Source organism: Cydia fagiglandana, chromosome 17 (genome assembly GCF_963556715.1).
Source record: "Cydia fagiglandana chromosome 17, ilCydFagi1.1, whole genome shotgun sequence".
Taxonomy (NCBI): Eukaryota; Metazoa; Arthropoda; class Insecta; order Lepidoptera; family Tortricidae; genus Cydia; species Cydia fagiglandana.
In genome coordinates, this window is record NC_085948.1 from 10,608,512 (window position 1) to 10,630,974 (window position 22,463).

At 40.3% G+C, this 22,463-nt stretch overlaps 2 protein-coding genes, 1 long non-coding RNA gene and 1 other non-coding gene across 5 annotated transcripts in view; all 4 read left to right on the top strand.

Annotated features, from left to right (window-relative positions):
• The window catches only part of LOC134672488 (uncharacterized), a 44,016-nt gene that overhangs the window by 1,308 nt on the left and 20,245 nt on the right, over positions 1–22,463 (top strand). The window lies entirely within an intron of this gene.
• LOC134672470 (pre-mRNA 3' end processing protein WDR33) lies at positions 32–3,099 on the top strand. The gene is made up of 2 exons (XM_063530406.1): positions 32–198; positions 302–3,099. Exon 2 carries the CDS (start codon positions 320–322, stop codon positions 2,969–2,971), a length of 2,652 nt encoding a protein of 883 aa, XP_063386476.1. The 5' UTR covers positions 32–198; positions 302–319; the 3' UTR covers positions 2,972–3,099.
• Positions 412–22,213, top strand: LOC134672471 (protein smoothened). 2 transcript variants are annotated; one of them, XM_063530407.1, is made up of 11 exons: positions 412–536; positions 4,560–5,223; positions 9,195–9,408; positions 10,405–10,525; positions 10,827–10,905; positions 11,165–11,389; positions 11,654–11,855; positions 16,005–16,172; positions 16,814–17,014; positions 17,675–17,939; positions 20,505–22,213. In XM_063530407.1, exons 1-11 carry the CDS (start codon positions 525–527, stop codon positions 20,625–20,627), a joined length of 2,274 nt encoding a protein of 757 aa, XP_063386477.1. In that variant the 5' UTR covers positions 412–524; the 3' UTR covers positions 20,628–22,213. The 2 variants fall into 2 exon arrangements, with proteins under 2 accessions (XP_063386477.1, XP_063386478.1); XM_063530408.1 differs by lacking the exon at positions 412–536 and adding an exon at positions 3,241–3,404.
• Trnas-gcu (transfer RNA serine (anticodon GCU)) lies at positions 5,916–5,997 on the top strand. The gene has a single exon. It is a non-coding gene; the product is annotated as a tRNA-Ser (tRNA).

The following is a 22,463-nucleotide window of genomic DNA, read 5'->3' on the forward strand; positions in this document are numbered from 1 at the left end:
AAATATTTTGTCTATGGTTACGCTTATAGCGTAGCGTAGCGTATCTTTTTCTCTATATAATAGGAAATAGGTTAACATTCGTGTTATTTTACTGCATATTCTTTTTTTCACTTAAATGTAAATATTTTGTGCTAAAATGTGTGCTGTGTTGTTGTGATTAAAGCCGCGTAGAATGTTATAGCGACTCACGTTGACAAGGTAAGGATTAACGAGTGTAAAATAAATGGCCACAAATTGTGTTGGCTTCGGTCAAATCAAGATTGATATAGTTGTAACTATAACGAAATGTTTCTCCAACTAGGTATCGAAGTCACTAGCTATGGAATTCGGACACCCGCCGCCGAATATGGGGATGCCACCACCCGGCATGGGTGGCCCAATGGGTCCTCCAATGGGTCCTCCAATGGGTCCTCCAATGGGTCCGCCAATGGGTCCACCTGGGCGGAACAACATGCGCCATAACTTTAGACCTTTCAACTACCAGATGCGCTTCCCGCCTCAAGGTCCCCTGAACATGACTCAAGATGATTTCGATGGTAAACGTTTGCGTAAATCTGTTATGCGAAAAACCGTAGACTATAACGCTGCCATTATTAAAGCTTTAGAGTGTCGCGTTTGGCAGAGGGATTGGCGGGACAGGCACGCTCTCCAGCCCGACGCTATGTACACTCCCGATCTGTTGCCGCCTCCCTCATACCCTGATAACCCTATTAACGCGGTCACCACACGTTTCGTCAAAACTGCCACTAATAAAATGAGATGTCCCATTTTCGCCGTTGCTTGGACACCGGAAGGTCGAAGGTTAATAACAGGGGCGTCGTCTGGAGAATTTACGTTGTGGAACGGTTTAACATTTAACTTTGAAACCATTTTACAGGCACATGATTCACCAGTCCGGTCAATGGTGTGGTCACATGGGGAGGGCTGGATGGTGACTGGTGACCATTCTGGGTTTATAAAATACTGGCAGAGTAACATGAACAACGTAAAAATGTACCAAGCCCACAAAGAAGCTGTTAGGGGTATTAGCTTTAGTCCCAGTGACTCTAAAATTGTTACATGTTCCGATGATGGAACTTTGCGTATATTCGACTTCTATAGATGTCAAGAAGAAAGAATATTGAGAGGACATGGTGCAGATGTCAAGTGTGTACAGTGGCATCCTACTAAGGCACTTATTGTGTCAGGCAGCAAAGATAACCAGCAACCAATAAAGTTATGGGATCCTAAATCGGGGACTGCTCTCTCAACACTGCATGCTCATAAGTCAACTGTCATGGATCTCAAATGGAATGACAATGGAAATTGGTTAATAACAGCATCTAGAGACCATTTGCTCAAATTATTTGACATTCGTAAACTAGGAACTGAATTACAAATATTTAGGGGCCACAAGAAAGAAGCCTCAAGTGTAGCGTGGCACCCGACTCATGAGGGCTTATTTTGCTCTGGCGGCTCTGATGGTGCTATCCTATTCTGGAATGTTGGAACTGATAAGGAAGTTGGATGCATTGAAGGTGCTCATGAATCTATAGTATGGACAATGGCATGGCATCCGTTAGGTCATATTCTATGTTCAGGGTCTAATGATCACACATGTAAATTTTGGACAAGAAACCGGCCAGGAGATCTAATGAGAGACAAGTACAACCTCAACACTTTGCCGCCTGGTGTCCAAGATGACCATGACTTAGAAGAGCCAGCTATCATCCCTGGGATGGGTCCAGAAGATAAAGTAGAAATATTTTCTACTGATAAAGATGCAGACAAAGTTATACCTGGTCTTGATTTAGATACAACATTGATACCAATGGACTTTGAGAAGAAAGTAAAGAAAGTTCCTTACAGTAAACCCATTCCCAGAAACTTCCAAGCCCAGTGGAATCATGGTCCTACTGCTGATGATGCAACAACAGAAGCCTTGACACAAGCATTAGTGGAATCAGTTCCTGGGGCAGTACCGCTGACCCAAATTACTCCAACAGCAATATTCATTTATGGAAAACTTATTACTGTAGATCCTGGCTCAAAACTAGAAAAAGCCATTTCAGAAGGCCCTGTAGCTCTTAAAAAGTATATAGCCACAGGAGAAATAGAAGAACTGCATGATGTCATGCCACATCTAGAAGAAGATGTAGATGAAGATACCTATAATCAACCCTTCGAATATCCTGCTGCTGATCGCAACCATGACGGCCCTGAGAACGATGATGAGGAAATGGAAGATCCATTTGCACATGAGCATTATGATGATAGCAACATGGATGATATGGGGGAGCAACCAGATCAAGACTTCAACCAGCCTAACATGAATAATATGAGACCAATGGGTAATATGCCTCCGATGGGTAATATGATGGGACCACCAATGCCAATGGGTAATATGGGCCCAATGGGTGGTCCACCTATGAATAATATGCCACCTCACATGGCAGGAATGCCACCACCCATGGGCAATATGCCACCTATGGGTAATATGCCACCAATGGGAAATATGCCACCAATGGGTAACATGCCTCCCATGGGCAACATGCCGCCAATGGGCAACATGCCACCGATGGGGCCGCCGTCTATGGGCAATATGAATATGCCTCCTCCTAGACCACCTTTCACCGACAACGGATTTAACAATAAAGGTCATTTTGAGCCCGGTTTCGATAACCAGTACCAACAAGATAATGAAGAGTATAATAACGACGAAGATCAGTCATACCAAGATCAAAATAATTATGAGGACGAATCGTATAATGATGACGGCGACGACTATTCGCGAAATCAGAGATGGGGCAGCGGAGGGTATAGAGGTAGGAACCAGGATAGAGGGAGAGGGCAGGATAGAGGCAGAGGTCGCGGCATGAACGGACACGGCGGGCGCGGCAACAGGCGTGGCCAGCGCGGGTCACCGTGGCGCGGCCGCGGCGGCGGCCCCAACCGCGCTTTCCGACGCGGCGGCAAGTCTGTGCCCAACTAGTATTCCGACCTCTACCATTGGTCGCGCCCTGACTAAGCAATAACTTTTAAGTTGAGACATTGAGTGTAAGTGTAAAGACGATTATTAAGTGATGAAGTTGCGAATGGTTGTATATAAGTTTGTTTCCAGCTTGTATTTTATTTTCTAAGCTGAAAGTTCTGAAAATAATAAAATTTATATTGAAAAAAAAAAATTCAATGTTTTATACAGGTGTTCTATTTCATGGGCCGGATCTAGGTGAGTTGAACTGTCCTATTTGTTAATTAATTCGAACTGTGAACTCTTGCACATAACGTGTTTGTATGCTCCCAGGTAATTTATCCGAGGATGAGTCAGCCCACTTAGTCGGCCGCGGCGCTGGACCCCACAAGTCTCGGGACAAGGCGATGCCACGGCAATCCCTCCAGGCGTCATCAAATCGCAACATCTTATAGTAAGATCCCGGTATTTTTTGATTTGTTTTGTTAATAAAAAATAATAAAGATACACCCATTCCTTCTTATGTAAATATTTGTTTATGTAGGACTGATTGTTGATTTAATAAATAAAAAGAAATATATATTTGAAAGACAATAAAGATAACACCGTGTCCAAGGCGTACCCCGTCCTCGACTGAAGCGCAGCCAACACATTGAAGTTGACATAATTTTTTGTGCATGATCTACCAGCTTACCTAGGTACCTAATAAGTATTTTCTTGTGTAATAAACATGTTTTATACTTCTTTCACAAGGTAACCTACAGTTAAAAAGCACGTTCTTATTCATTTTGTTGCCGTTGTAGAGACTCGTATAGTATGGATGGAAATATTTATTTTATAGAAGAAAGATATATTTTATATTATACTATCAATTTTAAAATTTTTGTGAAATTATAAAAACACTTTTGCTATTGGTACATTATTTTCTAATCTATCACATTTACCTAGCAGCTTAATTTTAAATACCTATTTATTTGATTTATTTCAGTATTCATATATTTTTGCTTCCATGGTACATTTTTAGGTTTTACATATTTCTTATGGTAGGTATCACATGGACCCTGAATAGGGTGTAGCACATACAAATAATTTAATCATGTTACAGATACTTAACTTAATGTATTTAATAGTCTATAATTTACTTACCTATTTACTAGATTATTTGATTTATTTACAAAATTAGCACTTACGTTATCCAGACATATTTTTTATAAAAATATTTAGAAATACATTCAGAACCTACTCTTCAAATCTAGGTTGAGCAATGTTTAGGTGTTTACACTGCAGGTTTCTGAACTCTTTTCCGATATAAGTATGTCAAATGTGTTGGCTAAGCGTATTAGGCACCCTATACCCATCGGATATCCTCGCTCCTTGGACGAATACACGTATCATTTAAATAAAGTTTTACTACTAAGAGCATTAATTTTCGACAAGACTGTAGAAAACAATAAATATCTGAAATTTTAAAGGGTTTTATTTGACATCGCCCTGCACCTACATAAATAAAGAATACTTGAGAAATTGAAATGCAGTTTAATTTTTTTAGAGTAATGTATCTCTGGGAGGGTGTGACGGGTGAGAATAAAGGATGTTTCCGTTGTTACAGATGAGCGTCGCGGGGAGCCTGTGCTGGGTCATAGCCGTGTCGGTGTGCGCGGCCATGCATAGCGGCGGCGGCGACCGCAACTCCATAGGAAGAGAGTTCGACGCCAACCTCACTGACCACCTCGAGGCAATCAACGGCACCCCAAACTACAGACTGATAAAGCCAGACCGAAACACGCAGTGGTACCCTTCTACGGGGGAAATCAAGATCGACTACTGCGTGAGACAAGCCAAATGCGAGCAGCTCATCAACAGAACTTGTCTAGGCGTCGAACTGCCCTATGACCAAACTAGCGTCCATCTAACGTTCTTCCACACGCAGCAAGAGATCCAAAATCAATTGCAACTATATACACATTTGATAAATGTGCCAAAATGCTGGGCCGTTATACAGCCCTTCCTGTGTTCTACTTTCATGCCAAAATGCGAGAATGTATTAGGCAAAGACATGGTGTATTTACCTTCGTTCGAGATGTGCAACGTGACGCTGGAGCATTGCGCCATCCTCTACAATACCTCATACTTTCCGTCCTATTTGAAGTGCAACGAGACGCTGTTCCCGGCGAAGTGCGAGAATCCGGCGAAGGAGAAGATGAAGTTCAACACGACCGGCAAGTGCTTGCCGCCGCTCATACACACGGAGAAACCGTTACACTTTTATAAAGGTCAGTTGAATTTACAGAAGGGTTGGCGTAGAAATCATCATTCTTAGTAATTATGTGCCTATGCACACCGCGTTTTATTAACGCATCGTCGACGCGCGCCTGTATAGATACACACGCGATAGGCACGCGAATCAGACGCAGCTTGTAGACCTTTGCACACCTACATTATATTAGCGCTTATGAGCGCGTTTTAGGAACGCGCGTCGACGGCGTTTTTGTGACGTTTTTCTTTTCACGAAGCAGTTTGCTTGCGTTTGTCGCGATACAAACGTGCGTTCGCATCGATATACGCGACTAAGGGCCACCTGCACTATTCACTAACCCGGGGTCAACCGGTTAAATCTGGAGTTACCATGGTTACCACCAGTAGAATTAGGTTTAACCACTTAACGCTGGGTTAGTGGGATGGTGCATGTGGCGCTAAGTCGGACGTCCGAGCAAGTGATCATTACGGTATAGATCTATTACCGCCTCAATCTATTTAACTTTTTTTTGCTAAATTAATAAGCCCAGTTAAAATCTGCCAATTAATGTCTAAAACTACTTTTTTGCTGCGATAATCTGTTCGTTGCAAAAATACGTGACTAATCAAAAATACGTCACTATCGCGCATTGATACGAGTATAATACCTTTCGCGTTCTAAGTCACGTTCATATCTCTAGCAGCCTTTAATTTCACCACATCGTCATATGACGAGGTGGCCGAGTGGTTAAGGCGTTGGACTGCTAATCCAATGTGCTCTGCACGCGTGGGTTCGAATCCCATCCTCGTCGATATTTTTTTGTTATTTTTTACACAATTATACTTATATATTATTTTTGTTTTTCATTGAAAAAGTTATCTGTATGAAATTACGAGCTTGTTTATACCTCGTTTTTTTTAGCATTAGAAATTAGGTAAACAATCTTGATGTGTCTTTTAATTGAAAAACTCATTTTAAAAATAAGTTACGGCAAATGTGTAACAATTATGAATGTAATACAATCATTTATATTCTTCTGCTTTCATAAATGATAGTTACTGATTTTTAATAAGCGTTTTTCAATTAAAAGACATGCCAAAATCGCTTACCTTCTTCCAAGTTCTTTCTAATGCTAAAAAAAACGAACTATATGTTTCGGCAACTAAACCAGATGAGAATAATGTTTATATGTAAATAATATGTTTTTATTTGTAATTTGTTTGAGGGCTTATTTGTTGACAGTTGACCTATTTCGCGGGTCTCATGATCATACATCGTTATCGCGGGAGCAAATACGATTTGACAATACTGAAAGATTATAAAAAACAGTCAAAAACAGAAATGACATTCGTATAGAGAAACGTTTATACCTACGACCTTAAAATGTATAATTATTTTATTGAATATCAATGCTATCTTACCTCCATACTTGACTTGATTGGTACTTAAAAAGATTACCTATTAGGTACGCAACCTTATCAGTCAATTTAGACATTTGTCAATCTTGACTGATCTTTATTTGTAACAACATAATCAAATAGAAGTTGCCTTTAAAATGCCTCGAAGGAAAATAACATGTGATGAATTTGTGGGGTTGTTTATACAGGATTATCCTGAGCTAGAGGCTCGCGATACAAATCTATTTTGCTCGAAGTGCAATATTAGTTTTTGTAAAACTAAATCTTCCGTGAACCGTCATTTTAACTCTGAAAGACACACTTCTCTCAAAAAAGATTTTAGGTTGGAACTGACAAAATTTCTAGTAAGCTGTAACATACCGTGGTCTCAAATAGAGAACCCTGTATTTAAAAATTTCATTGAAGATTGTGTATCTGGAAAATTTGAAAAAACTGTTCAGGTCCCTTCAGAATGTTTGCTGAGGCAGACTTGCGTGAATGAATTATACGACAAAGAGATGGATATAATTAGAGACGAATTAAAAGACGCGTATATATATGTAAGTGTTGATGAAACCACAGATGCTATAGGTCGTCAAATCGCTAACGTTATAGTAGGTGCTATGCTTGAAGATGATGTTGGAACTCCACACGTGCTGTCAAGCAAATGTTTAAATGAAACGAACAATATCAGTATAACTAATACTGTAAAAAATGCCCTGGATGATTTGTGGGGCCCTGGTCACAATAAGCATGACAAGGTGTTGTTGTTATTGACTGATGGTGTGGGGTATATGTTGAAAGCTGGCAGAAATTTGAAAACACTTTTTCCGAACATTGTCCATGTTACATGTTTAGCCCATGCTCTTAACAGAGTTGCCGATCAAGTTCGTGTTCTTTTTCCAGAAGTTAACCTATTAATTTCAAATGTAAAGAAAGTATTTCGCAAATCTCCGAAAAGAGTAAAAGCATTAAGAGAAATGTTTAATGGAATTCCTTTGCCTCCAAACCCAACAATTATTCGCTGGGGAACATGGATCGAGGCTACCACTTACTACAACAAGTATTTTGATGAAATAAAAAGCGTTATAGACACATTTCGTAATTCAGACGCACAGTGCATCGTCAAAGCAAAAAAATCTTTACTCAGTGCAAAAGTTCGAAAAGATGTAAATTTCATAGCAAAGTATCTGCAAGTAATACCAGATGCTATAAATAAACTGCAGTGCCAAAATCTATCTCTTAGTGAAAGTTTGACCATAGTACAAAATACATACAAACATATATCCAAATTAATTTTGAATAAAGATGGAAAACAGATTTTAAAAAAGTTCAAAGTGGTTTTGCAGAAAAATGCCGGATATGAAGTTATGAAAAAAATGTGTGAACTGATATCGGAGAAGGAGATAGTACTAGATTCAACGATATATCGTTCTACATTTGATTACTTCCGTCGTTTTAAAAACGCACCCATTACAACAGTAGCAGTCGAAAGATCATTTAGCCAATTAAAATGGATATTTACTGCACGACGCCGCAGATTAAGAGTAGAAAACATAGAGAAAATTTATGTCGTATATTACGAAAATCACTTAAGATCAACAAAAATTAAATAATGTTGTACAAAATAAATCATGAATATTTATTTGATATGTCGATTCCGGGTCATTATTTACTAACAGAGTGTAAAGCAAGATTTATGAACATTATGCAACAAAAACTTCGTGCTATGTATGATGAACTTCTTGGAGGCTTATAATGTGTAGGCAGAAAGGTCTGTTTTTACTAAACGGGCAGTCTGTTTTACCACTTCTTTAATAAATTTATATTTGCTCCCGCGATAACGATGTATGCTCATGATAGGTACAACAGATACGCCCAAAAGGGCTATGTTAGAAACTAACAAATGTAGATAGAATACCCTTTATTGGCACACTCCAGTAAAATATACATTATACAACGTATAACAAAAATGAGGGGATCCATTTAAGGGCATATTCGGTATCGTGTTCCGATTAGGAAGAATAGAAGAAAAAATTTTTTTGACGCAAAATTTTGTTCGCCTTTGTATGAAGGATTGGTCTGTGATCAGTGATCAACTTAGACGACCTGCCCCATCGAAATTTTTTTTTTTCGCGTCAACAAGTTAGAACACGATACTGATATGCCCTTAAATAGATCCACACTTTATGTTACACTTTGTGTATACCTGGGCTCGGAACCGGTTTTTTAAACCCGAAATAGCCCAATATTTTTAATTATTTTATGATCTTTACGTAGGACTGGATCATGTGTTTAGGTAACAACTTCTTATTATTAGATTGTTCCATTAAAAATGAAATAATAAACCAAATAACGTAATAATACCGGTATTTTTTGTATGAAAAAAAACCGGTTCCGATCCTTGGTGTATACAAGCTGTATAGCTTATATATTAGCTTTAAAAGTATCTTTTGTAATTTTAATATTTTGCCCCACATCTAACGACATTCCTGGTTTCCTAATTCAAGGCCCTTCACTCCCTTAAGGTACTTAAATTTTGGAGCAGTATGTAATTTGGTCGATAGCTACTGTAACAGATAACAACTGATAATGATTACTATTTGTGCAGGTATACCAAACTGCGGGCTGCCGTGCCAGGATCCCCTGTACACTGAAGACGAGCACCAGCAGATCCGGCGGCTGATAGCGTGGGGCGCCGGCGGCTGTCTCGCGCTCAACCTACTCACCGTCGCCACCTTTCTCATCGACTGGCGCAGCGCGAACAAATATCCTGCGCTGGTTATCTTCTACATCAATGTGTGCTTCGCTGTAGCTAACATGGGGTGAGTCTATAACTAATCTGTATGGAATACGTAAGAAAATACCGCATTACTAATTGACTCGTGCAATGCGACCAAGTGCCCTACGCCTAGGAAGATGGAAGAATTAAATGTCCTGATAAAAATCTTGACATCACCCTAAAATCCTGACATTTCTTGTAACAGAGATTTGGCGTAGCTTGAACGACGCCATACAGTACACCCGTATCTTCCTTTCCCTCCGTCCGACCCCGCAGCCCCCTCCCCGCACTTCTTTCATGAGGTCATTCCTAAAAATCCTGACACTTGCCAAGTCCGGCCGCAATCCGGACAAAGGGTCAAAAATCCTGACATGTCCGGACAAATCCTGACGGTTGCCATACGCAACCCTACCTACGACGACGTCGACGATGATGTTCTACGACGTGTGCTTTGCTGTTGTTTGGGTCACAGTTTTATGGAGATTCATTTCGTGAATACGTGGGTCGAAAAAATGTATATGAATGTTGGATCTAAATTCTAATCAAATGTTCGGGTAAACATTCAGCGCACAAAGCGTCCGAGCTAGCGCGCGGACTATATGGGTCATATTTTATATCTGACTTATTATGATCTTATTATCAGGTTGGAACCACAATACGTGACCTTGCCAAAACCGTCACGCTAACTTGCCCAACTGCTACTGTGATATTTTGGTTTACAATAGGGCACTAATATGAGGACATAATTTTGTTTTTTGACGCATATCCCGTGACCTTTAATTTATTAACATCCTCTACCTATAGACACCATAGTGATGTGATGTCACTGATATGTTTTTGTTCCTACTTGGATTATACCCTAAAACGTATTTACCAAACAAGATAAATGTTTGCCTAAGGGTGGTATTCCACCTGTACAATTTCTTTGTCCGATGTCAGTGCGTCTCACTCTCATTAAAGCAAAATGTGAGACGCAATATACATTGGACATGGTTATTACTATTACATTCTGATTCATTATAGTTTTCTTATTGAATAGATGGCTAGTGCAGTTCGGCATCGGGTCCAGAGACGATATAGTGTGTTCTAAAGACGGCACCAGGCGGCAGGGAGAACCGTCCGCGGAGGAGAATCTCTCGTGCGTTGTTGTCTTCGTTCTTGTAAGTCCCAGTTGTATTTGTATTTCTAAACGGGCAATATAATCTTTACGATGTAATACCGTGAACCTCCTTATAATAGCTTCGGCCAAATGTAATTGTATGGGCTGCTAGTACCACAAACACCAATTATAAAATGTCTTTTCTTGATTTAATGTTAAGTCCCGCAAATAAACAGTTTATTGATATGAGAATACGAAAATTCTTAACTTTAACAGTGCGATATTATGAAAGTGCGAGTGCTAATTTTACTGAGAATGCATACTCAATCATCAATATTATTTATTTTTTATTTATATTACAGGTGTATTACTTCATGATGGCGGCTTGCGTTTGGTTCGTGATATTCACGTATGCGTGGCACATGAGTTTTCGAGCTTTAGGTAATTATTATAAACAACTTTATAAGTAAACAGATGTTAATTTATTCTTTCATTGAGTTTAAACGGAAATTAAAAAGTGAGTGGGACGATGGTTGTCCCAAAGAGTTTGCTCTTTAGCCGTAAGACCGCGCGCCTGTTGTGTGTCTCCTGTCTCTATCTCTAATCTATTGCGTTTTTGTAACTTGTATTTTTATTGAGTTGTGGAATAAACCTTATTCTATGTAACTAATTTTGCATCATTATTTTCTTCGTTTTCCAGGTAAAATCCAAGACCGAATAGACAAGAAGGCGGCATACTTCCACCTAGTAGCATGGTCTCTACCACTCGTACTGACCATCACTACCATGGCCTTCGGCGAGGTGGACGGCAGCAGCGTCACGGGCATCTGCTTCGTGGGCTACGTGAACCACCCGATGCGGGCTGGCTTACTGCTGGCGCCGCTACTGCTGGTGCTACTGCTGGGCGGGTACTTCCTGCTGAGAGGTCAGTGCGGGGGCTAGCTGACTCGTTGTAGGTACCATCTGCTTCGTGGGCTACGTGAACCACCCCATGCGGGCTGGCTTACTGCTAAATATCACCCTTAAGGGTTAACCGTTCACCAGGCTGACTGTTCATAAATGACGATCGGATGTCAGTCTTACTCATTGAATATAGAACACAAGTTTGAAGTGCCGTATGTGGGAAATATATCTCCCTCAGCCTGGTAAAGTGTTAACGCTCCATTAGTTAACCGGTTTCTTTTTGCAGGTGTATTCTCCCTTATAGCGGTGCGCGTGTCGAGCAGAGACGTGATCTCCGCCCGGGCGGCCAACAAGATTCGGCAGACCATCACCCGCTGCTCGCTCACGGCCGCTCTCGTCGCCGTCTTCATCTGCGTCACCTTCGCCTGCCATCTCTACGAGTTCCGGAACGCGGAGCTGTGGAAGGACTCCTTTAAGAACAACATCATGTGAGCACATATTATTCTCTTACTAGCAAGCAATTGAAGTTACACCTGACAAAGGCTTCAGTAATCATGTTTTCAGTTGGTTTGAGTGCCAGTGATCTCCCAACCTTAGGCTTTATTGGGATTATTCCGACTTTCTCATGATGTTTTCCTTCAACGAAACCCGGCTTGTTAAGCAAAGATGGTAGCAACAAGATCCGGCAGGCCGTCACATGATATTGAAGACTCTTGTCCAATTCTTTTTAATAAGTTTAGGGAGGATGGTCTATTTATTAGACATGTGTAAGTAAATGCTCGTAATATCACAAATGAGATATCTCTCGAACACGTAATATGCCATTACTCGTCACTCCGAGAAATCAACCATTACTTCAAACATTACGCATCACGCGAGCCGAGCGCCAAACGTGCGACCACGCGAGCGCCAACGACCGGCCGAAGCGCGCGAAATGGATTCAATTCCACTTAGGTTGACGCGCCGATATGAATGGTCAGTTAAAGTCTACTCACAGAGCGCGTAATGTGTAATGCCACTTGTGATAGTGTCATGTTTGTTCGCCATGCCATGATTGCTTTGTTATCTCACTCGCACTCGCTCTCAGCGCTCGGTCGCTCTCGCTCTGCGATGCTTTCGGCTATCTTCGGAATAATTCGGATCGGTCCGCTCGGCCGATCGCCGCTGTGCGTTTAAGTAGTCGCAAATTTCACTAATATTCTTACGAATAAGATTTTCTGCATCTGCAATAGATTTAAAACTCTAATGCGTCCGCGTAGAGTTTAAAATGTTTTCTTATAAGAAGAGAAGGACGTGGCTAAATCGAGTAATTTGTTTGAGATTTTGAAGTTGACGAAAACAAAACCGTTTTTTATTATTGTTGTGAAATGTTTGGTTGACTTTCGCGGTTCGCGGCGCTAAGTACGACTTATTACTTGTTTATCCCGTAATTTAATTGTGGATTAGTGCATATGAGTGTAGAAATTTGATTTGTGTATATACTGTATATAGGCTGTTTGGACTAAATTGTGAATATAGTTAATTTAATTGTAAAAAATGTAAATAAAAGTTTAGGCAAGATACTGTTAGTGTGTTAGACTGTTAGTGCCGGTGATTAATCACTTTTTACTGACTATTGGTGACATTATTGGCTTTGACTTACCTCCGATTTAACAAATGGCTTCAAAACGAAAGTATAGTCCTCTTTGGAACCATTTTACGGAACCGGAACCAAAGAGGGCAAAATGTACTCATTGTTACAGAGTACTCGCCGTATCAGGAAGCTCCATAGGCAGCTTAAGTCGCCATATGCGTAGCATTCACCCGACAATTAATATAATAGCTCCTAGACAAGAACCTATGATACAGGATACAGATGGCCAGGTTGCCGACGTTGATGAAAGCACAGCTTCTGCTGCTATTTCAGCCAACCACCAGGGCAGCCAGCACCAGCAAGACCAGCATCAAATCACCCAGCCTGTAGCTTCGTCTCGCAACCTTATAACAGTCCCAGTGTCGGCGAGAAATAATAATAGGAATAGACCGCATACAATGGCTGACTATGTACGAAAACCATTGCCCTTGAAAAAAATGCAGGAGCTTGTGAAAATGATAGCTAAAGGATATCATGCATTACGTATGGTTGACGAGGTGGAGTTCCGCAAATTCGTCGAAATGCTAAATCCGGGCTACACACTACCCACTAGGAAAACTTTATCTGAAAGCCTGCTGCCTAGAGTGTACGGCAAAATGGTGGAAGCCGCTAGAGAACAACTGTCGAAGGCGAAGGCGATATGCGTTACCACCGACGCTTGGACATCAACGAATGCTGATGGTTATATTGCTATCACCGCACATTTTATAAATGAAGAGACAGACCAAATATGCACTGTAATGATAGGCTGTATTGAATACCAGGAGCGTCACACTGCAGCCAATCTAAAGGAATTTTTTACTGAAAAATTTAGAGAATGGGATATTGACGGCTACGTCGGCGTCATAGTCAGTGACAATGCCGCTAACATGCTTGCTGCGGTTCGTCTTGGAAACTGGTCAAGTATTCCGTGTTTTGCCCATACTTTAAATTTGGTGATGCAAGCAAGCCTCGGATCGATAAATGACACCGTGACAAGAGTAAAAGCTGTAGTTCAATATTTCAACCGCAGTGGTCCTGGAGCGAAAAAATTGAAAGAGCTTCAAGAAACCATGATGGGTATGGAATCCCTTAAGCTTAAACAAGACGTAGCGACAAGGTGGAATTCCACCTACGACATGTTACACAGAATGTCACGAATGAGAGAAGCTGTCACTGTCGCACTGGCTTTAATGCGACCGGATTTATCTCTGGATAATACAGACTGGGATGTCATAACAAAAGCTCTGCCCATACTTCATATTTTTTATGAAGTTACCATGGAAGTCTGTGGGGAGAACTATGTTTCGGCTTCATTGTATATTGTTTACAACAAACTTATCCAACAAAAACTGGAAGCATACCAAAACGACGCACCATTTTTGCCACCAATTACCAATTTATTGGATAAGTTAAGATCCCAAATGCGTCAACGATTCATGGACGTGGAATCAAATACATTGCTCTGTGAAGCAACCATTATGGACCCAAGGTTCAAAAAATTCGGCTTCATCGATATTCTACAATATGATAGGGCTGCAAGTGCCCTCAGATTAAAGATTGGCGCAGTGACTTTTCCCACGGAAGGAGCTGGAACATCTGCGCCTATTAATGCGGCACCTCAAACAAGTGACCAAAACATCGGCCGTCGTATGGGTTCAACTCTGTGGGATACATGGGACACAGATATGTCGCTAACTCCGCAAAACCCGGTTGCGGCGGGAATTGTAGAGTTTGATAAATATATCCAAGAGCCAATTGTGAGAAGACACGAAAATCCATTAAAATGGTGGAAAGAGCGCCGAAACGTATATCCCCATTTATATACGTTCATGGTAAAGAGGCTTAACATCACTGCCACTTCCGTTCCTTGTGAACGAGTGTTTTCAAAAGCTGGTTTGACGCTAAACCAGAGGAGGACCCGATTAACAACAAAAAAATTGTCTCAACTTGTATTTATAAGCTCCAATTAAGCATCGTGTCAGTTGTACATACATAAAAATATAAAAAAATACAAAAAAATGATAAGGTAGAAGAAAAAAAACAACAAACAATATAAGAAATAAAAAAATGTATATAACACTGATGTACAAAAAGATCACTGTACATATAATGTAAATTGTAGAAAAAAAAATGTAAATATTGTAAATAATGTATTATATAAATCAAGTTGATTTCTAAATACGCCAAACTTCACATTTAGTTTACGTATATAATATACGTATATTCTACTTTAAATTCATAATTCTAAAATAATTAAATAATCATCGAAGTTTGCCAGTCCTAAGCCTGGAATTCCATTTTGTTTAGGTAAAGTATGAAGGGAAATCAATTTGAATATCTACCTCCGAATCTTACATACATAATTAGTAATTAATTACATTATTTATAATTTTTAAGAATTAACAAAAAATCTTACACATAGCGGTGACAAAACGCAACGCGTAATAAATAGATCGATCGCCGATACGGATCCGAGACGCCATAGAATCACTAGAGTGCCGTGGATGCGCTGCGTAATTGAGGAGATAGCTGTAATGTGGCCATCTCGCGCGCGCCCGCGCGCTGTTTCACGTTCGGGTCATGTTTCGAGTGATGAGTGATGTGATATCTCAGTGTACCATTACGTGTTCGGAAAAGTGATGTGATATAGCATCACTTTTCGAAGCACTGTTTCGCGCATGTCTACTATTTATTGGTATTTTATAACTGACACATGTTAAATTAGCGTTAGGTAATTACCTACTTAATCGTTGAAGGTATTTTTTAAAACGTGATTAGGATGCAGATCAGAATTCGAAGGGGACCTTAAGATTTATTGGAATTTGTGCTAGTCGCACCGGTTACATTTGACGAATGGATGGCTTAGATAAAAAAGAAAATCAGAATCTAAATTACGTGTACTAGCTAAGATTGGTCACTCTTATTTGAAGTCGATCGCTGCGGTCGTATCACATTAGATCTTGGATAGACTATAAGCTATGTATTGTAATTTTGTCCGTATAACTGAAGAGATCTGTTGCAGCTGCCGCTTGGAGGCGCTGAGCTTCGCCCGGCTGTGCTCGGCGGGCGCGCGGCCGTCGCTGTCGGTGCTGCAGCTGCGGCTGCTGTGCTGCTTCGCGGCCGGCGCGCTCATGGCCTCCTGGACCTGGACGCCCGCCGCCGCCGCCGCCTGGCGCCGCTACCTCGCCAGGTACGCACTAGGAACGAGCCGACACTTTCGACTCACCGTCTCTATAGTCTGTAGATTTATAAGTGGACCCGAGCCGCTAATCCCTTATCTATTGTTAAGTAAAACCTGTAAAAAAAGGATCGTGTAGGAGGCTCTACGGTTACTGAGTGCTGGCGAGTCGAACCAGTCTAAAATGTGTCACCGAGATGCGTAACAAAGGCGCGTTATCGGAGAGCGCACCTACACTGATTTTTTGAGCGTTGGACTAGCCCGCGCTCAGGTGCCAATTAGAATAAATAAGACCCTTATTTGCAGGTAAGTAGCAAGTGTGATTTTACTTAACAATAGACAAAGGATAAGCAATTCGGGGTCTGTTACGAATCTACGGACTATACCCATATATGCCGAGTGCGGCGCAAACTATCATAATGAATGCTCAGTCTGTCTAAGGGATCCACCCAGGGACAAAGGAATTGGACAGGTGGAGCCTAGGAAAGTGACGATCGTTTATAGAGCGAAGCGGCTAGCGAAACTAAAATCTCCCTATACATTTTTACCTGTCGTTTTTCGGTCGTCAGCTCGGCTTCGGACGCCTCGTGCCTGGAGCGGACCGTATTCAATGAAGGGTGACCGATAGATGTTTTACTATGTTATCTTTACAGAAAGTGCGGGTGCTCAGTGGAAGCGGAGACGACGCGGCGCGCGCGCAAGCACGAGCTGATCGCGCGCGCCTACCGCCGCCGCGGGGAGTTCGCGGCGCGAGGCAGGCTGTCCATCAGCCTCGGCGGCTCGCGGCAGGACCCCGTGGGGCTGTGTCTCGACCACACCGAGCCCATCGACTACCCCGACAATAAACACGAGAGGTTACTCATTCATAAACTTGTTTTGGTGGAAAATGACCTTGTAATGTGATTGAGCTCGATCATAATTCATTAGATGCAACTGAAATCTATTTATTGGTGATTTAAGCTAATAAGAGAATTTTGGGTTTACTTTTTTTTTCGATGACTGTTACAATGATCACATATCTATAGTACACATTACAGAGTAATATGATCTCTATAGACTATTTGAAGTTAAGTTATAATCTTACTAAAGAGTATCTCATTCGACAACCAGTTTTTATTCGCTTGGACTGTTATAATACTTATAATCTGACTAAAGACTGTCTCACTCGACAACCAGTTTTTGTTCGCTTAACACAGCGGTTCTCAAACTTTTTTGGTGACGGAACCCTTTTGGAAAGCGAAACATTTGACGGAACCCCAAATTTAAAATTTTCGTTCGTCACTGTGCTGGTTTTTTTCTTATTATTACAAGTATTTTCGCGGAGCCCCAACAGAGGCTTTGCGGAACCCTAGGGTTCCGCGGAACACACTTTGAGAATGGCTGGCTTAACACATTGCACTGCCGCTAAGTGAGTTCATTTTGTATTGGAAATGGAGCGCTTGGTATTAAATGAGTTAACAGTTAATATAAAATTAGCAGCAGTTTGGACGTGCAATTTCTACTTTTGTTTATAGTTGCGAGTTGTCTTCATCTTGGGCGGCGAACCTGCCGCGCTTCGTCCGCCGGCGCGACGCGCTGGTGCTGCCGCCGGCGCACGCATCCCTCAGCTCGACGCCGGACCGGCGCCACTCGCAGGACTCTCAGATCAGCATCAGCCTGCGCCACGTGTCCGTGGAGTCGCGCCGCAACTCGCTCGACAGCCAGCTCTCCGTCAAGATAGCAGAGATGAAGACCAAGGTCGGCCGCCGCCGCACCAAGCATGGCAAGACAAAACGCAAGGTAGTTTTTATTTTCCCTTATGTTACTGAGTTACTATCGGAAGGCTATCTATCTAAGGCTATCGGTACCTCATTTGATAGAACGGGGGCCGGTGTCTCCGGGTCGATCGCGATTATTTAAGCGAAATGGAACTTTACGTAGTCCCGCGTAAGTCCCTATTGCTTTGGCGAAGCTGTCGGCTGTAGCCGTCGTTGGCGTCCTTGACAAGACTTCCCGATGACGGCCACAGCCGATCGTGGCTGTCAAAAGGTAAAGTGTCGTCTTTTCCCATTTACTTTTTTTTTTCAAACATCGAATTATTCCCGGTTGCCGTTTAGCTGTTGCTGGGGTGGCATCGCCGACGAAGCTGGTGGGCTGCGCTCGGGTCGAAACACCGATATGGTTAAATATTTCGAGGACATCGCCGTACTTTCTCCAATTACAATTCGTCGCCTAGCACCCATATTACAAGATTTGCTCAGTTTGATCTGTGTAAGATGTTAGGGTGATTCACTTTTGTATGGAGAAAAAAAAGTTGTAATATTTTTCCTGACTTTGCTCACCAATGGAGTCTCCCCACACTAAAAACTATCTATTTCAATTTTCAAAAGAATCGAATAACGTTTAGAGGTTGCACAAGTTGAAAATGTAGAGTGAGAACCCCATACTGTTACCATTATTATTTCAGGGGGCTAATTAAAATGGAATAAAGGAAACTAGTACATTACTTATAATACATTTATTTGACTAAACGACAAATATCTAAGTTTAGAAGTGTCAAATGTTAACTTATGACATTATAATATATTAAATAGCCTCGGCTAGCTTACTACAGACTTAACTAAAAATATGAGAGCAAATGTGGGTTTGGCGGCTACATTTCTTATGGTTGGGCACTCTGGGTAGGTGATATAAAAATTAAGGAAAAGTATTTAAAGTAAGTTGGGCGCCTTGGAGAATATAATAAATTGGTTGTCTCTGACCTTTTAAGTAGTGACATTAGAAGGAAGGTACCACTGCCGACACACTAATGGAGACTCATGTCGCAGTGCCTCTGCATCCATGGTAGTTGTAGTAATAGCGAACAGGCCCCGACCGCCGGTACACCAAGCTGGCTGGGGGCTGCCTTACAGCCAAACTGTAGACTAAGTGGTAGGCCCTGTAACGAGTTACAGGTAGTAAGACAGGGTTCACAGACTTTAGACAAGCTGGAACCTAAACAAAGGAGAAAAATCGGTTCATGATTTAAAGAGCGGACCCCCGCATGGGCGTAAGGATTACGAATTCAAAAACAACTAATTAACTTACCCATCGAGGAGAAGCGGCATACGTGGCCGGGATTGACCAGCATGTCGACTCGATGAGGCCTCCACCAACACACCATCGTCTCACACGACTTCCATATAGGATAAAAATCCGGGACTGTGAAATAAAATTCACCACGCTATTAAATGGAATCTTATGCACAAAACCCGTCGCAAAAATCACCAAAATACTCACTTAAAAAGGAGATGTCTCCCGATGGGATGTATTATAGCCATTAAACGGCTTTCATACGGCGAAACACCGCAAAAGAAAACGGTCCACGATCTTCATTTTGACAGGAAGAATAATGACAAGTCAAATGGCAGAGTTGCCACAGCCCGAACTGGATTCGTGCGATCCTATGAGTTCGAGGTGACTTTGGAAAAAAAAACATTACCTTTCTTTTTTAATTTACTTGGACTAATATTAAATAGAAAGAAAAAAACAATATTTGAAGACAATTTTAATTTACAAACCCCTTTCGATTAAAAGAAAACCAAAAATGTAGGAAGGCACCGAAATTATTTTTAATCTAGCAACCCGGACCATGTTGTTATCGACTGAGCTCGCTAGATGGCGTTAAGGGTATCAAACGAATATGGGTCACATACAAAACAGTATTGAAAAATGAAGAATTAAAATTTTGTTGTTACAATACATTGCGTGAAAATGAACTATGTTCTAAAATGACAAAATATGATGAACTGATACTGAAATCGAATGAGAAAACTGAATTTTGCGTCTAAAACACGATAAAAGCACTTTTCGTTTGGAAAAAGGTGGAAAAACTGAAAAATCTTAATTCGAACATTTATCGAGTAACAAAAATCGTAGTTTACTACTCATTTTAAAATTTATTTATATGTAGAAGGTTCAGTATCACACTACTCTCCGCTTTGATGATAGCCGCTTAAACCATTTTCTACCCTCCGATGTAGAATCGTTGGTTATTTGAAAAATCTTTGTTAATGATGTGCAACCTCTAAATGTTGACTGATTTTCTTTTTTTTTTTAACGTATAATATTTTTTTATCAGTTAGAACAAGAATTCGAGCAAAGTCAGATGAAAATCGAAAATTCGGAAAAATGAAACACCCTATAAGATGTTCCCTGATATTTATTTATTTATTTATTTTTAATTAGTGTTTTTCCGTTGTTGTTTACCACAGTTATTTGGACAACGAGAGAAGGAAGTAGACTTACGTAGAAAGCAAATGAGGTTTTCCTTAAAGTATGCTCGTCTAACTTGCTGAAGTCGAAACATTTTTGTTTTTGTTCCAGGCGCGATCTGTGAGGAAAGAAAGCACGCCATCCATAGAGAGCCAGATCAGCCGCTACTGGCTGCAGGCGGTGGCGGCCAACAACGACCCGGCCCGCGAAGAGGTCAAGTTTAGCTTCGATTGACCCGACATACCAAAGCGATGATTTTATTAGTGCGTCCATTATTATAAGGCACCTTTTGATACAAACCACTGATCTCTATTTGAAAAGGTGTCACATAGAAAAAAATTAAGTACCTGCCTTCAAAGATCTGTTGTTCCATAAACATTTTCTCTAGCACTCATTCGACTGCAGCTATATGATGTTAATCTGACAGTTGCGTCCAATCAGATTTCGCTGTAGTCAATATTAGTGTATTTACATGAGATCAGTGATATAGTTACGATTTTAAGGCTTATAAATGGGTTTGTTTTCAGCCCGCCTAGTTTAAGAGTAATGTTACGTCCTGACTAATGATGTTAAAATGCTTTTCCACTGGGGCTGCTTGAATTTGTATGATTAGTAATAAGACAAATGACGATCTATTTGTTGACAATATAGGAAATCTATTCAGACATATTGCTTCGCTAGTGGAGAAGCATCATTAATTGGTGCAGTATTTTTGTAAGTTAACTAGATATAAGCAGTTTTTAATCGAATACTTTGAATATGCTTAATGCTCTGTGATCCTACCATATCGTGATATACAAATTAAATACGAATGGTTCAATAACCAGTGTTAGAAATAGAATATTTTGCAAGTTATTTGTAAAATACTTAAAATCATACGTCTGCAAATAGTTTTAAGTGCAAACTTTGTTATTATGCTAAATGAACTGAATATCATTGTTATATTCACTGTCGTATGCATTATACATTTTGGATTCCTGACAGAGGCAGCTTTTCATATTTCATTATGGTTGATATATTTTTATAAAAATCTAAAGACTGATCAGAATCTCTACTAATATTAATTCTGAACTGACAAAACCATGACATTATATTTTTATATTTTGAAGTTCATTTTAATAGCAAGCATACCTATTTATTATATGAACCAGACAAGACAGGCATGCAAGTATGTGCCATAAATATTTTATGTGTGTGTGTAATTTTGGTCAGATAGAGATCGACTGATTATTTTCTATTATTAGTTTAAATAAGTGATAATTTTAGATAAAACTTTTCAACGTAATTAGAGGATAAGTTAAGCTTTTTTATGAGAAATTGATTGAACTATCAAACTGATTTTAAACGCACACGAGCGGTTGTGAGACAGTGTTTTACGAGGCTTTAATAATAAGACTCCACGTCAGACCTACGAAGAATTCTTCAGCACAGTAAACGTTACGCTAGAATTAATTTTGTATTACAGAATGTAAGTCAACCCATAATCAGGAACCCAGTATTTTGTTTCTTTGGATTTGGAAAAATAAAAACATGTTTTTTTAGCGGCATCTGCGTTTATCTCATTGTCTTTGTATTGATGTCATCTACGATAGCATATTGCAAGAGGACACAGAAGAGTTAAAGAAATGGTTTTTATCGTTGTTGGTGTTTCTTATTATGCTGTCAGTGTAAACTTTTAATAATGTATTTTGAATTACAAAAGCCTGCACTTGAATGTTTTTAACCTTATATCCCAATGTTAGAAGCTTGAATGAGCTGAGCGTAATCGCTACTACAGCTTTAATGTTTTACGACTCATAATATACACGGTGTAACATGAGGAAACCGAATAATTTTAACCACGCATTTCTGAGGTCAAAAGAAGTAAAAAATATAATATGACTTTAGGTCAATTTCGCCAAAAAAATTTTTTTTTGTTTTGTATTTTTCAATTTTTTGAATGTATTTGTACATAAAAAATAAATGTTATTGGTAAACTTGTCACTTAAAATTGGTTTTTACATGTTTTTCGTAGAACCTACTTTTGGCTAAGTGTTACTTGTCACTTTTTGACATCTATCAATAAGGATA

What these genes read in the sequence shown, in the direction of transcription:
- LOC134672470 (XM_063530406.1), top strand. Translation starts at nt 320, where the DNA reads ATGGAATTCGGACACCCGCCGCCGAATATGGGGATGCCACCACCCGGC.
- LOC134672471 (XM_063530407.1), top strand. An exon ending in ACCGTTACACTTTTATAAAG is followed by an intron (nt 5,224 to 9,194) that starts GTCAGTTGAATT and finishes CTATTTGTGCAG; the next exon opens with GTATACCAAACTGCGGGCTG. An exon ending in ATGGCAAGACAAAACGCAAG is followed by an intron (nt 17,940 to 20,504) that starts GTAGTTTTTATT and finishes TTTTTGTTCCAG; the next exon opens with GCGCGATCTGTGAGGAAAGA.